Source organism: Anomaloglossus baeobatrachus, chromosome 9, assembly GCF_048569485.1.
Source record: "Anomaloglossus baeobatrachus isolate aAnoBae1 chromosome 9, aAnoBae1.hap1, whole genome shotgun sequence".
Lineage (NCBI taxonomy): Eukaryota > Metazoa > Chordata > Amphibia > Anura > Aromobatidae > Anomaloglossus > Anomaloglossus baeobatrachus.
This window is the reverse complement of record NC_134361.1, coordinates 184,618,197-184,635,138: the sequence shown is the minus strand read 5'-3', so window position 1 is coordinate 184,635,138 and position 16,942 is coordinate 184,618,197. Positions and strand designations below refer to the sequence as shown.

Sequence of the window (16,942 nt, the reverse complement as noted above, 5' to 3'; positions counted from 1 at the left end):
AAACAGTGGAGCTATGCGTGGATGTGTTGCCTCCTTCGCACAAAGCACAAAACTGGTGAGCCAGTGATCCCACTGGGGGTGTATAGCCAGAAGGGGAGGGGCCTTACACTTTTAAGTGTAATACTTTGTGTGGCCTCCAGAGGCAATAGCTATACACCCAATTGTCTGGGTCTCCCAATTAGGAGCGAAAAAGAAATCAGTGTTAAGATATTTCTTGGCCCACTCTTGATGTTTCTTGTTCAAAGGTGGTCGTTTTTCAGCCTTCCTTACCTTGGCCATGTCCCTGAGTATGGCACACCTTGTGCTTTTTGATATTCCAGTAACGTTGCAGCTCTGAAATATGGCCAAACTGGTGGCAAATGGCATCTTGGCAGCTTCACGCTTGATTTTCCTCAATTCATGGGCAGTTATTTTGCACCTTTTTTGCTCAACACGCTTCTTGCGACCCTGTTGGCTATTTGCCATGAAACGCTTCACTTCATGAAACGATCATGTTCGGTGATAACGCTTCAAAGGTTTGGCAATTTCAAGACTGCTGCATCCCTCTGCAAGACATCGCACAATTTTGGACTTTTCAGAGCCCGTCAAATCTCTCTTCTGACCCATTTTGCCAAAGGAAAGTTGCCTAATAATTAAGCACACCTTATATAGGGTGTTAATGTCATTACACCGCACCCCTCCTCATTACAGAGATGCACATCACCTGATTTACTTAATTGGTAGTTGGCTCTCAGCCTATACAGCTTGGAGTAGGACGACATGTATAAAAAGTATCATGTGATCAAAATACTCATTTGCCGAATAATTCTGCACGCAGTGTATTTATGCTTTGGATTTTCACAGCTGCATCACTCTTTGCAACGTAACTCTGCAACTTTTCTCCAATGAAATCTGTATGATTGGTGCCGATTTTGTTCCTCTGAATCATGTAGTAGATGCTCCCTCAGTAACCTGACTTTCCCTACTACATCCAGTACGTACAAATGACAATTAAAAGAAGCTGTGAACAGGTTTTTAACACCAAAGTAACGTCATCACAGTAAAGCCCTTGTTAGTGATGAGTGGGCACTACCATGCTCAGGTGCTCTGTAACTAGTGATGAGCGGGCACTACCATGTTCGGGTGCTCAGTACTTGAAGCGAACAGGTGCGACTTATGTACAAAGTATAAAGTCAATGGAGGATTAGAGTATTTTTCTGGAAGCGTCTGACTGTTCAAGTACCCAAGCATGGTAGTGATCACTCATCACTAGTAAGAATGCGCCAGGGAAAAGGAGAAAGCAGGCCGGGGGAGGAAGAGGAGAAAGCAGGCCGGGGGAGGAAGAGGAGAAAGCAGGCCGGGGGAGGAAAAGGAGAAAGCAGGCCGGGGGAGGAAAAGGAGAAAGCAGGCCGGGGGAGGAAGAGGAGAAAGCAGGCCGGGGGAGGAAGAGGAAAAAGCAGGCCGGGGGAGGAAGAGGAGAAAGCAGGCCGGGGGAGGAAGAGGAGAAAGCAGGCCGGGGGAGGAAGAGGAGAAAGCAGGCCGGGGGAGGAGGAGGAGAAAGCAGGCCGGGGGAGGAGGAGGAGAAAGCAGGCCGGGGGAGGAGGAGGAGAAAGCAGGCCGGGGGAGGAAGAGGAGAAAGCAGGCCGGGGGAGGAGGAGGAGAAAGCAGGCCGGGGGAGGAGGAGGAGAAAGCAGGCCGGGGGAGGAGGAGGAGAAAGCAGGCCGGGGGAGGAGGAGGAGAAAGCAGGCCGGGGGAGGAGGAGGAGAAAGCAGGCCGGGGGAGGAGGAGGAGAAAGCAGGCCGGGGGAGGAGGAGGAGAAAGCAGGCCGGGGGAGGAGGAGGAGAAAGCAGGCCGGGGGAGGAGGAGGAGAGAAAGCAGGCCGGGGGAGGAGGAGGAGAGAAAGCAGGCCGGGGGAGGAGGAGGAGAGAAAGCAGGCCGGGGGAGGAGGAGGAGAGAAAGCAGGCCGGGGGAGGAGGAGGAGAGAAAGCAGGCCGGGGGAGGAGGAGGAGAGAAAGCAGGCCGGGGGAGGAGGAGGAGAGAAAGCAGGCCGGGGGAGGAGGAGGAGAGAAAGCAGGCCGGGGGAGGAGGAGGAGAGAAAGCAGGCCGGGGGAGGAGGAGGAGAGAAAGCAGGCCGGGGGAGGAGGAGGAGAGAAAGCAGGCCAGGGGAGGAGGAGGAGAAAGCAGGCCGGGGGAGGAGGAGGAGAAAGCAGGCCGGAGAGCTGTAAATGCAGTTCAAGCCCCTGCACTTGTCAGCTCATTTACATAAGAGTTTGTCTATGGACTAGAAGACAATGGATTTATAAGAAAAACACTTGTATTATTACAGCTACTTTACTGTGATGATGCTGCAGTTTTTCTTTACATGGAGCAAGTTCATCAACTCAAAGCAATATTTACATCTGATATGTGCAATACCAAACAGGATAAAAAAAAAATTCCGTCAGAAAATAATAATAATAATAATAATCTTTATTTCTATAGCGCCAACATATTCCGCAGCGCTTTACAATTCAGGAGGAACATATACATATCATATACATAAACATATCGTATATAGGACAAGAAGGGAATTTTGTTTACTTACCGTAAATTCCTTTTCTTCTAGCTCCAATTGGGAGACCCAGACAGTGGGTGTATAGCTACTGCCTCTGGAGGCCGCACAAAGAACTACACTTAAAAGTGTAAGGCCCCTCCCCTTCTGGCTATACACCCTCCCGTAGGAGTACGGATTCCTCAGTTTTAGTACCAAAGCAAGAAGGAGGAAAGCCAATAACAGTTTCAAAAACAAATTCAATCCGATAACAAGATCGGAGAACTTAAGAAACAACATGAACAACATGTGCACCCGAAAAACGAAACCCTAAGAACAGATAGGGCGGGTGCTGGGTCTCCCAATTGGAGCTAGAAGAAAAGGAATTTACGGTAAGTAAACAAAATTCCCTTCTTCTTTTTCGCTCCTAATTGGGAGACCCAGACAGTGGGACGTCCAAAAGCAGTCCCTGGGTGGGTAAAAAGATACCACATGAACGGGCTGTCAGACAGCCTCTTCCTACAGGTGGGCCACCGCCGCCTGAAGGACCTGTCTACCTAGGCTGGCATCTGCCGAAGCGTAGGTATGCACTTGATAGTGTTTGGTAAACGTGTGCAGACTCGACCAGGTAGCTGCCTGGCACACTTGCTGAGCCGTAGCCTGATGCCGCAACGCCCAGGACGCACCAACGGCTCTGGTAGAATGGGCCTTCAGTCCAGATGGAATCGGAAGCCCAGCAGAACGGTATGTGTGAAGAATTGGTTCCTTGATCCACCGCGCCAGGGTGGATTTGGAAGCTTGCGATCCCTTATGCTGACCAGCGACTAGGACAAAGAGCGCATCAGAACGGCGTAGAGGCGCCGTGCGAGAAATGTAAATCCTGAGTGCTCTCACCAGGTCCAACAGATGTAAACCCTTTTCAAATTGGTGAACTGGATGCGGACACAAAGATGGCAAAGTGATATCCTGATTGAGATGAAAGGAAGAAACCACCTTGGGAGAAAACTCTGGAATTGGACGCAGTACTACCTTGTCTTGGTGAAACACCAGGAAGGGAGATTTGCAAGATAACGCCGCTAGCTCGGACACTCTTCGAAGAGACGTGACCGCCACAAGAAAAACTACCTTTTGTGAAAGCCGAGAAAGGGAAACCTCTTTCAAAGGCTCGAAAGGCGGCTTCTGGAGAGCAAGGAGAACCTTGTTCAGATCCCAGGGTTCTAATGGCCGTCTGTAAGGAGGAACGATATGACAAACTCCTTGGAAAAACGTGCGTACTTTAGAAAGCCGTGCCAAGCGCTTCTGAAAGAATACGGATAGTGCGGAGACTTGACCCTTAAGCGAGCTAAGGGACAAACCTTTTTCCAACCCAGACTGCAGGAAGGAAAGAAAAATAGGCAATGCAAATGGCCAGGGAGAAAACCCTTGAGCCAAGCACCACGCTAAGAATATCTTCCACGTCCTGTGATAGATCTTAGCGGAGGATGGTTTTCTAGCTTGTCTCATTGTGGCAACAACTCCCTGAGATAAACCTGAGGCCGCTAGGATCCAGGACTCAATGGCCACACAGTCAGGTTCAGGGCCGCAGAATTCAGATGGAAAAACGGCCCTTGAGACAGCAAATCTGGACGGTCTGGTAGTGCCCACGGTTGGCCTACCGTGAGATGCCACAGATCCGGGTACCACGACCTTCTTGGCCAATCTGGAGCGACGAGTATGGCTCGATGGCAGTCGGACTTGATTTTCCGGAGAACTCTGGGTAACAATGCTAGAGGTGGGAACACATAGGGGAGTCGGAATTGCGACCAATCCTGAACCAAGGCGTCTGCCGCCAGCGCTCGGTGATCGTGAGACCGTGCCATGAAAACTGGGACCTTGTTGTTGTGCCGTGACGCCATCAGATCGACGTCCGGCGTCCCCCAGCGGCAACAGATCTGTTGAAACACGTCCGGGTGAAGGGACCATTCCCCTGCGTCCATGCCCTGGCGACTGAGAAAGTCTGCTTCCCAGTTTTCCACGCCTGGGATGTGAACTGCGGATATGGTGGACGCTCTGCTTTCTACCCACGTCAAAATCCGCTGGACTTCTTGAAAAGCTTGGCGACTGCGTGTTCCCCCTTGGTGGTTGATGTACGCCACCGCCGTGGAATTGTCCGACTGAATCCGAATCTGCTTGCCTTCCAGCCATTGTTGGAAGGCTCGCAGGGCAAGATAGATTGCTCTGATTTCCAGAACATTGATCTGCAGGGTGGACTCTTCCTGAGTCCACGTCCCCTGAGCCCTGTGGTGGAGAAACACCGCTCCCCACCCTGATAGGCTCGCATCTGTCGTGACCACTGCCCAGGACGGGGGAAGGAACGACTTTCCCTGTGACAATGAGTTGGGGAGAAGCCACCAGCGTAGAGAGTCCTTGGCAGTCTGAGAGAGGGAGACAGTCCTGTCGAGGGACGTCGATTTCCCATCCCATTGGCGCAGAATGTCCCATTGGAGAGGGCGCAGATGAAACTGCGCGAACGGGACTGCCTCCATTGCTGCTACCATCTTTCCTAGGAAATGCATGAGGCGCCTCAGTGAGTGCGACTGGCTCTGAAGGAGAGATTGCACTCCAGTCCGTAGCGAGCACTGCTTGTCCAGTGGAAGCCTCACTATCGCTGATAGAGTATGAAACTCCATGCCAAGATAAGTCAGAGATTGTGTCGGGGTTAGATGAGACTTTGGAAAGTTGATAATCCACCCGAAAGTCTGGAGAGTGTCTAGCGCCACCTTCAGACTGTGTTGGCATGCCTCTTGAGAGGGTGCCTTTATAAGCAGGTCGTCTAGATACGGGATGACCGAGTGACCCTGCGAGTGCAGAACAGCTACTACTGCTGCCATGACTTTGGTGAAGACCCGGGGGGCTGTTGCCAGACCGAAAGGTAACGCTACGAACTGTAGGTGCTCGTCGTGTATGACGAAGCGTAGGAAACGCTGATGCTCTGGTGCAATCGGCACGTGGAGATACGCATCCTTGATGTCTATTGATGCTAGGAAATCTCCTTGAGACATTGAGGCTATGACGGAGCGTAGGGATTCCATCCGGAACCTCCTGACTTTTACGTGTCTGTTGAGCAACTTTAGATCCAGGACGGGTCGATACGATCCGTCCTTTTTTGGGACCACAAACAGATTGGAGTAAAAACCGTGACCTTGTTCCTGAAGAGGGACGGAGGTCACCACTCCTTCCGCCTTTAGAGCGGCCACCGCCTGCAACAGAGCATCGGCTCGGTCTGGTGGTGGAGAAGTTCTGAAGAAACGAGTTGGCGGACGAGAATTGAACTCTATCCTGTACCCGTGAGACAGAATATCTCTCACCCAACGGTCTTTGACGCTTGCCAGCCAAATGTCGCCAAAGTGGGACAGCCTCCCACCGACCGCGGGTGTGGGAATCGGAGACCGCAAGTCAGGAGGACGCCGTCTTGGCAACGGTTCCTCCGGCTGGTCTTTTTGGGCGTGACTGAGACCTCCAAGAATCTGAGCGTCTCTGGTCCTTTTGAGTCTTTTTTGACGAGGCGAATTGGGACCTGCCCGGTCCTCGAAAGGACCGATAACCAGACTGACCCCTCCTCTGTTGGGGCTTGTTTTGTCTGTGTTGCGGTAAGGAAGAGTCCTTACCCTTGGAGTGTTTGATGATTTCATCCAAACGCTCTCCAAACAATCGGTCACGAGAAAAAGGCAAATTGGTTAAGCACTTCTTGGAATGAGAATCTGCTTTCCAATGTCTCAACCACAGGGCCCTACGCAAAACGACGGAGTTGGCTGACGCCACTGCCGTGCGGCTTGTAGCGTCAAGAACAGCATTAATCGCGTACGACGCGAATGCCGCCATTTGCGAGGTCAATGGTGCTACCTGCGGGGCAAATGCACGTGTGACTGAGTCGACTCGCGCAAGCCCGGCCGTGATAGCTTGGAGTGCCCATACGGCCGCAAAAGAAGGCGCTAATGACGCTCCAATCGCTTCATAGATGGATTTCAGCCAGAGCTCCATCTGCCTGTCAGTGGCATCTTTAAGTGCCGCTCCATCTTCAACTGCAACCAAGGATCTAGCTGCAAGCCTGGAAATTGGAGGATCCACTTTTGGACACTGGGTCCAACCCTTGACCACTTCAGTGGGAAAAGGGTAGCGTGTATCTTTAAGCCGTTTAGGAAAACGCCTTTCAGGATAAGCGTGGGGTTTCTGGATTGCGTCTCTAAAGTCAGCGTGGTCCAGAAAAGTGCTTAATGTACGCTTAGGGTATCTGAAATGGATTCTCTCGTGCTGCGAAGCTGACTCCTCTACAAGAGGAGCTGGTGGGGAAATATTTAACATCTTATTGATGTTAAATATAAGATCATTAACTATGGCGTCACCATCTGGTGTATCTAGATTGAGAGCGGTCCCAGGATCAGAATCCTGATCAGTTACGTCCGCCTCATCACCCATAGATTCATCTCGCTGGGATCCTGACCATTGAGATGAATGTGAAGGCCCGTCATAGCGAGCCCGCTTAGGCTGCCCGGGGCCATCGTCCGAGTCAGAGTCTTCACCCTGAGGTGTAGATGCCCGTCCCGGAGCTTGGAGATAATTGAGCTGAGGGGGACCAGGGGGCAATGATTGCACAGTGTCCGTGGCCTGAAGTACAGGCCTAGCTCGCAATGTGTCAAGAATTTGTGACATAGTGAGAGACATTCTGTCAGCAAAAGCTGCAAACTCAGTTCCTGTCACCTGGACAGCATTCACAGGTGGTACACCCTGGGTCACGTCCAGCAGAGGTCCCGACTGTGCAAGCGCCGCAGGGGCCGAGCACTGCACACAATGGGGGTCCGTGGAGCCTGCCGGTAGAAAAGTCCCACATGCGGTGCAGGAAGCATATAATGTCTGTGCTTTGGCACCCTTGCGTTTTACGGACGACATGCTGCTGGCTCTCTGCAATGTGAGAGAGTCTATAGCCAAAGGGCGACCAGCGCTATGTAATACCAAGTATTTGTAGAAACAAAATACTAAGAATACTACTGGCACAAGAGGGGGTGAGCCCTGAGGGCTGCTTACCGCCCGCTGAATAGCGGGTAAGAGGTGCAGAATTCCTTGTCTGGGTCTCCCCGGCTCCCCTCTGCAGCTCAGCGTGTCAGCAGGAATGGCTGCCGGCGTCTGTGGAGAGGGGCGGTCCGTGGGAGTTCCTAAACAAAAGTGCGGGAAACAGTGTCCCCTCTGTGCCGACTGTGAGGGCTGGAGTATGTAAAAACGACTCCAGCCCTCAGCGCTGATGCACTGGCCAGCGTCCCGCCCCTCTCCTGACTGGCAGGTCTGGGGGCGGGAACGAACGGAAGCAGGCCGCAAAAGCCGGGGACTCGAGTTATCAGCGCGGCCGCCGTAAAAGCGCAGGCCGCGCTGAAGTCCCCGGCGCACTACAAGTGCCAGCCGCGCCGCAGTCCCAGCGGCCGGCGCGACCGATTCCCATAAGTGTGCCTGCTTCAGCGAAGCTGAATGAGGCCATGGCACAAGCGCCGCAGCGCTGATGTCCCCCGGCGCACTACAACACCCAGCATGCTGCGGTGTGAGCGCCAAATACACGGGGACACAGAGTACCTTGAGGAAGCAGGGCCATGTCCCTGATGTACTCCGCTCCATCCAGCATCTTCTCCAGGGGCTGTAGATGGAGCACGGTCTCAGTGCCTGGAGACCGGTAAATCCCACTTCACCCAGAGCCCTGTAAAAAGGGATGGGGAAGGAATCAGCATGTGGGCTCCTGCCGCCGTACCCGCAATGGGTACCTCAACCTTACAAACACCTCCGACATACAGTGGGGTGAGAAGGGAGCATGCTGGGAGTCTGTATAGACCCTCTTTTCTTCCATCCGACATAGTCAGCAGCTGCTGCTGACTAAAAACAATGGAGCTATGCGTGCGTGTCTGACCTCCTGCGCACAAAGCTAAAACTGAGGAATCCGTACTCCTACGGGAGGGTGTATAGCCAGAAGGGGAGGGGCCTTACACTTTTAAGTGTAGTTCTTTGTGCGGCCTCCAGAGGCAGTAGCTATACACCCACTGTCTGGGTCTCCCAATTAGGAGCGAAAAAGAAAATAATGCTATTAACATATATTGAAAGAAAATAAAATCTCACAAGATGTAAGATATTGTGAAACTATGATTCACGGGTTGAAGAAAACCAAACAAACAAAATAAGTAACATCTGCAACCACAGCCAGCGCAATAATTAGGCAACACCTTCTCCCCATCACTCATGTCATCACCTTGCGGATCACCAGGGGAAGTAGTAGAAAAGAATAGGAAATGGAGCAACGTCCTGACATAGCATCATGTATGGACACAAGCAGCTGGTTTAATCAAAGGACTAGATTTTGGGTTTGCAAAGTGCTTGTTGCGATTTACCCCTTATTAAAAATCCTCTCTGTTCTCAAGAATGGATGGAATTTTATTTCTATAGATTACGACTTGTTGCCTAGATTACCGACCACCTCTTCAGGTCTATTAGAGGTGGTCTATTTCCTAGGTAAGGAGAGCAGTGCTTACGAGCTCGCTGTTATACAGCTTGTAAGCACTGCTCTGAAGCTGGCTGGGATTGCTGGATCTGGCTATCTTCAGTCCGACCTCATGCTTTTGGCAGAAGATAGCGGCATGGTAGCTGCGTTGGCCTGATCTGTATATTTTTAGGACTGCACTGTCCCTGGGCAAGCAGTTACCTGGGAAGCATTGGAGCAAAGAAGAGACAATAAGAAATAATCCCTTTAAACAAAAGGAAAAAACATAAAGGAAATATATGTAATTAATTATGTTTAACACTAGAAGTCCCAGGAATTTCGAGCTCCATAGGGTTCCAATGGTAGAAATGTTAAATGACCCCTCTCTGGGACTTTTAGTGTTAAAGGAGTTTTCCATTACTTATATACAGTATTTAGGACCTTTTCTTAGTAAATTAATTGGTAGGGGACTGACACCCTGCACCTGTTCTCAGCTCCATCAATGTACACATCTGGAGCAAAACAGCTTTGTACACTATGTAGTGTCCGTTCTCTGGTGCTGCAGCTGAATTTCGCAGGTAATGATGATTACTGCGCAGCTCCTGTCACACATATGGAGGAGATGACAAACAGTAAGGCTGTGTGCGCATTTTGCGTTTTTTTTTTTTCTTTTCCGCCCCTTCTTCCGAGAGCTGTAACTTTTTTATTTTTTGGTCACTCTTGCCATATGAGGGCTTCTTTTTTGCGGGACGAGTTGTACTTTTGAATGAAAGAATTAGTTTTACCATATAGTGTACTTGAAAAAGGCAAAAAAAATCCAAGTGTGGCAAAATTGCAAAAAAAAGTGCGATTGCCCTATTGTGTTTGAGATATTTTATTCACCCTGTTCACTATATGGTAAAACTGTTGTGTCAGTGTGATGCCTCAGGTCGGTACGAATTCGTACACACCAAACAAGCTTATCTAAGGGGTCACAAAAAAATTCACAAGTTTGTCCAAAAAAAGGGTGCATTTTCCGCGATCTGTAGCATTCATTTTTCTGTTATCGCACCTTGCACAAAATATGCGGTGACCAAAAAAAAAAAAAAAAAAAAAACCACCTTAATTTTGGCGTTTGGAATTTTTGTACCGCTACGCCGTTTACCAAATCAGATTACTTGATTTTCTATTTTTCTGAACACGGCAATACCAAATATGTGTATATTTGTTATTTTTTTAACCCTTTCATTTTTTTCAATGTGGCTAATGGGGGGGGGGGTAATTTGAACTTTTAGTTTTTTTCTTTAATTTTTGAAAAACTTTTTTTTTTTTTTTTTTTTTTTATTTTACTAGTCCCCCTAGGGGACTATAAGGATCAGCAGTCTCATCACTTGTTCATTTCTGTAGATCACAGCTGCACAGCTGAGATCTGCAGAAAAGCAGCTCATCTCACACACGGCCCTCTGCCGGGTGTAAGAGGAAGTGACTCATGATAGCTACAGGAGTCATCACATGACCCTGTGCTACCATGGCAACCATCAGATCCACGAGTGACTGCTTACTGCGGCGCACTTTTATCTCACTGTGACATTTCGACAGCGAGATGCAAGTGGTTAACAGGCACGAGTGAAGAGCGGATCCACTCGTGCCTGATAGCTGCACGTTAGCTGTTCAAATCAGCTGACATGTGCAGGGATCAGCTGACATGTGCAGGGATCAGCTGACATGTGCAGGGATCAGCTGACATGTGCAGGGATCAGCTGACATGTGCAGGGATCAGCTGACATGTGCAGGGATCAGCTGACATGTGCAGGGATCAGCTGACATGTGCAGGGATCAGCTGACATGTGCAGGGATCAGCTGACATGTGCAGGGATCAGCTGACATGTGCAGGGATCAGCTGACATGTGCAGGAATCAGCTGACATGTGCAGGAATCAGCTGACATGTGCAGGAATCAGCTGACATGTGCAGGAATCAGCTGACATGTGCAGGAATCAGCTGACATGTGCAGGAATCAGCTGACATGTGCAGGAATCAGCTGACATGTGCAGGAATCAGCTGACATGTGCAGGAATCAGCTGACATGTGCAGGAATCAGCTGACATGTGCAGGAATCAGCTGACATGTGCAGGAATCAGCTGACATGTGCAGGAATCAGCTGACATGTGCAGGAATCAGCTGACATGTGCAGGAATCAGCTGACATGTGCAGGAATCAGCTGACATGTGCAGGAATCAGCTGACATGTGCAGGAATCAGCTGACATGTGCAGGAATCAGCTGACATGTGCAGGAATCAGCTGACATGTGCAGGAATCAGCTGACATGTGCAGGAATCAGCTGACATGTGCAGGAATCAGCTGACATGTGCAGGAATCAGCTGACATGTGCAGGAATCAGCTGACATGTGCAGGAATCAGCTGACATGTGCAGGAATCAGCTGACATGTGCAGGAATCAGCTGACATGTGCAGGAATCAGCTGACATGTGCAGGAATCAGCTGACATGTGCAGGGATCACTGCCAGCTACCCACGGCAGCTGGCAGGGATTAACCTGACACGACCCATGACGTACCCAGGACGTCATGTGTTGTGAAGAGGTTAAATATACAAAAAATCTCTTCAGGGTAGTAAAGAGGGTGAAATCTTGGAATTAAGATGGAGGCAGAAGAAACGCAACGTGAAGGCTGAACTGCATGGATGTACGTGCATGCATTATTTTATTTTCCTGCTGATTGTGTGAATAAGCGCTCATGCATCCCGCGGTGTTAAGCCTTGATATAATCCACCATCCATAGGAGGCCTGTGAGAACATATGTAAGACCATACACCTCCAATTACATGAAAAGATGTATGGAGTTATGATTCTAGCGAAAAAAAACAAAACACTATAAGCAATTTCACATCCTCATTACCTTGCTGTGCTGGTTTCACTGGCAGGCTCATTTCTTGTTTCTGTATCCCGACAGATAAAGGGTTAATGGTAGAGGACGAGGTGGAGGTTTCATTTGAAGACTCATCCAGGTCATCGTCAGGAAGAGATTTGTCGGCCTCCTCTGTGTGCGGCTCCGGGTCTTCACATGGAGTATCCATTAACACATCTTCCAGCTCCTTTTGAAGTTGCTGCTCACTCCCGTTCCCAACAATCTGTAGGGAAAACATTGCACGTATGACAAAAGGATACTAGTGTATAAACTGCCCCCAAAATCCCCTGACCGCCATATGATAGGAGTCGAGATGAGCAGTTTACCTGGGGGAAAACAACAAGACGGCAAGAGTAAGGTGAGGCTCTGACCTTACCTGTGCCCACTACTATACTATCCTCCCCATTAACCAACAACTTTATTTCAAGGGGATTCTTCTACAGCTCACTGACAGTTTCCCCAATTTTCTCATTTAACAATTTAGCAAATCTATTCTGTATCTTTTTTTCCTAAAAGGATAGGGCAATCTTAAGGCCCAATTTATTTTCTATAGTTAAAATGTTTTTATTTTAGAGTTTAGATTTCATTAAAAAAAAAAAAAAGTTGCACTGTTTGGCTGTCTGTTTCCCTGCATATTGCTGGCTGCAGCATCAGTTAACTGAGAATCAGTGAGCTAGAGACATTATATATCTGTATTTGACCTCCTCTGTGGTCATTTAGGACTCTATCAAAAAGTGAGCTGAGCTTTTATGTGGTCACAAAGCAGCAAAGAGGAGCTCGAAAAAAAAACAACAAAAAGGTTACAAATAGAAATAATGTAGGGGAAGAGACGGATCGGTCCTTGAGAACATCAAGGGATCATTTTATAGTCATGGGAGATGAGTCATGGCATGGACTTTCTCCTCTCTACCCAATGTTTTCTTCTAAGCCATTCTTGGGTGTTTTTAGCTGTGTGTTTTTTGGTCATTATCCTGTTGCAAGACCGATGACCTGCGACTGAGACCACACTTTCTGACACTGGGCAGCACATTTCTCTCTAGAATCCCTTGATAGTCTTGAGAATTCAGTGTACCCTGCACAGATTGAAGACACCCTGTGCCAGATTCAGCCCCAGAACATAATAGAGCCTCCGCCATGTTTCACAGTAGGGACAGTGTTCTTTTCTTGATATGCTTCACTTTTCCGTCTGTGAACATAGAGCTGATGTCCTTGCCAAAAAGGTCCATTTTGGTCTCATCTGTCCATAGGATATTCTCCCAAAAGCTTTGTGGCTTGTCAACACGTAGTTTAGCTAATTCCAGTCTGGCGTTTTTTATGATTTCTTTTTCAAACAATGGTGTCCTCATTGGTCGTCTCCCATGAAGTCCACTTTGGCTCAAACAACGACGAATGGTGCGATCTGACACGGGTGTTCCTTGAGCTTGAAGTTCACCTTTAATCTCTTTAGAAGTTTTTCTGGGCTCTTTAGTTACTATTCATATTATCCGTCTCTTTGGTTTGTCATGAACAGTTTAACATGTGCAGTCAAAAGTTTACAGAAGGTCACCTGAAATGGTCAGAGTGCATTTTAGGATCATCCTTGAATTTCACCCGAAAGCCAAATATATTCACCTTACACAATGCTGGCCATATAAATGACATAATAGTCAGCCAAAACTTACAGGTACCTTCCCTTTAACTCATTCTGCAGCCTTTGATGTGCAAGGAGACAAAACAGCCTATAAAAGCCAAATGGTGAAAGTGCAAAGTTATAACAAATCCACTTCCGAAATGTATTTTTGGCCCAAATTATATTCAGTACAGATGGAAAAACAAAAAGGTGTCCATATCCTTTAAATGGAATCCATCAGCAGATTTTTGCTATGTATTCTGAGCGAGGCATGAGTTAGGGGCTAAGCTACTGATTTGAGAGATGTGTGACTTACAAGACTGTGTGTTGTTGTTTCAATACAATGAGAGTTTTATCCGCAGGAGATTATCACTGCCGGACTAGCTGCCCACATGCCTCTTAGTCCACCAATGCTCCCAGCACCGATTGGCAGCTCACTGTCACTATACAATGTACACAAAGAGCTGTGGTATGGGAAGGGTCAGATTTCTGAGCTCTGCAAAATCTAAAAACTGCTGCGCCCGGTAAAATAAGGGATACATCGCTGGAATCAGTGTCTGTGTTCTTACATTAGAAGAGGTAGAAAAAACCTGCTGACAGATTCCCTTCGACCCCTCTACACCTGCGCTGCCGACACAATAAAATATAAGCCGATGCGCACTATGAGGAATTAATAGTCACCACGAATGTGAGGGCAGGCGAGTGTAGACTTGTAGCTGAAGGATGAAGGAACAGGCTGAGCAACAAGTGAGGACAGAGAACAAAGTGTCACAACAAGGATTAAGAGAAAAAAAAAAAGTTTTGGAAACAAAGCCCCCCAGGTGCCCCCCAGGTTCCCCCCTCCCCTTTTACCTTGAGGCCGGTCTTCTCGTCATCGCTGCCGTTGTTTGCAGAATGCATGTCATCCCCTTGTTGGTAGACGAGCACAAAGTCCTCGCTGTTCAGGGTGGACACGGAGTCTGAGGACACGCTGATCTTCCCCACTGAAGCCTTGTCATCCATGTTTCATGAAGGAAGATCCACTTCATGAACGGTTCTCTGGGGGGAAAAAAAAAATACGTCTGAGGTTACGTGGGAGCCAGATGCCGGTTACAGTGCGGTGTACGGGGAGGCCATGCTCTGTGCAGCATACACAGAAAACGTCACATTGGGCAGGGTGTGCGGGTAAATGACAAGGTAGGAACAAAAAAAAAAAAAAAAAAAAAGGACAGAGATATACACAGAGCGTGCCCCAACAAAGAGCAATTATGTAACAAAAAGAGCAGACGGGAAGGAAACAGGTGTCCGGCCGGCACCACATTCCCCAGATCCCGACGTTTCCATTAATTATAAAGTAACTAGATATAGTAAGAAAGGAAACTTTCCCAAAGAGACCTGGGCAAAGCTAGAAGAGAAGACCCAGGGCAAAAAGCTAGAAGAGAAGACCCTGGGCAAAAAGCTAGAAGAGAAGACCCTGGGCAAAAAGCTAGAGGCGGAGACCCAGGGCAAAAAGCTAGAGGCGGAGACCCTGGGCAAAAAGCTAGAGGCGGAGACCCTGGGCAAAAAGCTAGAGGCGGAGACCCTGGGCAAAAAGCTAGAAGAGAAGACCTAGGGCAAAAAGCTAGAAGAGAAGACCCTGGGCAAAAAGCCAGAGGAGGAGACCCAGGGCAAAAAGCTAGAAGAGAAGACCCAGGGCAAAAAGCTAGAAGAGAAGACCCAGGGCAAAAAGCTAGAAGAGAAGACCCAGGGCAAAAAGCTAGAGGAGGAGACCCAGGGCAAAAAGCTAGAGGCGAAGACCCTGGACAAAAAGCTAGAGGCAAAGACCCTGGACAAAAAGCTAGAGGCAAAGACCCTGGACAAAAAGCTAGAGGCAAAGACCCTGGACAAAAAGCTAGAGGCAAAGACCCCGGACAAAAAGGTAGAGGCGAAGACCCCGGACAAAAAGCTAGAGGCAAAGACCCTGGACAAAAAGCTAGAGGCGAAGACCCTGGACAAAAAGCTAGAGGCAAAGACCCTGGACAAAAAGCTAGAGGCAAAGACCCTGGACAAAAAGCTAGAGGCAAAGACCCTGGACAAAAAGCTAGAGGCAAAGACCCTGGACAAAAAGGCAAAAAGGTAGAGGAGGAGACACTGGACAAAGGTAGAGAAGAATCTGGCATCTAACTCATGCAGCTTTCAAGAAGAGCTTTTCGGGCTGTGAAGTCTCACTGGCTCTTAAAGTAACCCTGCAAGACGACGGCACCAGACAAAAGTTGGTTAAATCACAATCTAATGTCTACAAACAACAATAAAACTTTACCGGATGTATGCATTAAAATTACACCAAAATGCCCCAGAAGGCGCCGGTGTTCTACCGGAAGTAGAAAAACAGAAAATATCCCAATGCTGCCTCCTTCCAATCATCCACTCATTGCAATCCAATACATTTGGAATAGTATTATGCGGAGGTGGTGTATGTGTGGGATTTTTTTATTTTTTTTTTGGGCTGGATCCCCCTAACTTTAAAGGAAAGTTGTCAGCAGGTTTTTGCAATGTAATCAAAGAGCAGCAGGGTCTTATCTGTCCATCTATTAAGTGTTTCAGTCCAGAAGGAAAAAAAGTGCAACTTTTATAGAGAAAATGTGAAGGATACACCAAAGGGGATAGTTCTCTGGTCCGGTCTCTGTAACGGACTACAAGGGGAATGATTATATGGAGGCGGGGGACCGGCTGATGGAGGAGTTAGCGCCATGAGATTTGTTCTGCCCAAAGTCACTACAACAAAGGAATCATGAGCCGGCACATTCTCATTTAGTATTGGCTTTAATCACTGTTTTTACTCATTTAATGGAAACCTCTTGTAGGCGTATAACTGATAATCAGAGACAGACATCGCGATGGGGACAATGATTCTTTGTATGAAACAGCAAAACATGGACCACTGTGGAGGAGCCCCCCAAATGGGTACGGCCGTCATGGATGTGACTACGATCACACAGGACAATCTATATCCTCTAGACTTTTTATGCTTTGTCCTCGTGTTACTTTTGATCACCAGTTGTAATGATATTTGTTGGTTATTTTGGTCTCATGAAAGTCCCACCGAGTCACCACCGACACCCCCATTACTTCTGCAAGGGCTGCAAGTAAACATTGGAGTTAAAATTCCCAATTTACTAAGGGCTGCAAAGCAACCAACAATTACCCGAGAGTCATAGTGAAAGTGTAAGCGTTACCTGAGTTCTCGGCGATTATCACAAGAATTAGAACGTGATCCTAATTCTTTGTCTGAAACTGCTCCTCACGGAAAAAGTAGCTTCAAATTTGCTATGAATCCCAGAAGACCCCCCGATGTGTAACCTTTGCTTTAGCCCCATTTGTGTCACCCTTTTGCCCTTTGTTTAGCGTGAACATTAGAAAGCTTGTTATATACTGTACGCTAAATAAGTCCAAAAGATTACATTTGACCGGTA

The 16,942-nt window shown here is 48.3% G+C and overlaps 1 protein-coding gene across 1 annotated transcript in view; it reads right to left on the bottom strand.

Annotated features, from left to right (window-relative positions):
* Positions 1–16,942, bottom strand: part of RABGAP1 (RAB GTPase activating protein 1) — a 295,120-nt gene that overhangs the window by 261,224 nt on the left and 16,954 nt on the right. The window contains 2 exon segments of the mRNA XM_075324109.1: positions 11,894–12,125; positions 14,364–14,549. Of these exon segments, the coding sequence (XP_075180224.1) occupies positions 11,894–12,125; positions 14,364–14,513 (382 nt within the window). The 5' untranslated portion in view covers positions 14,514–14,549.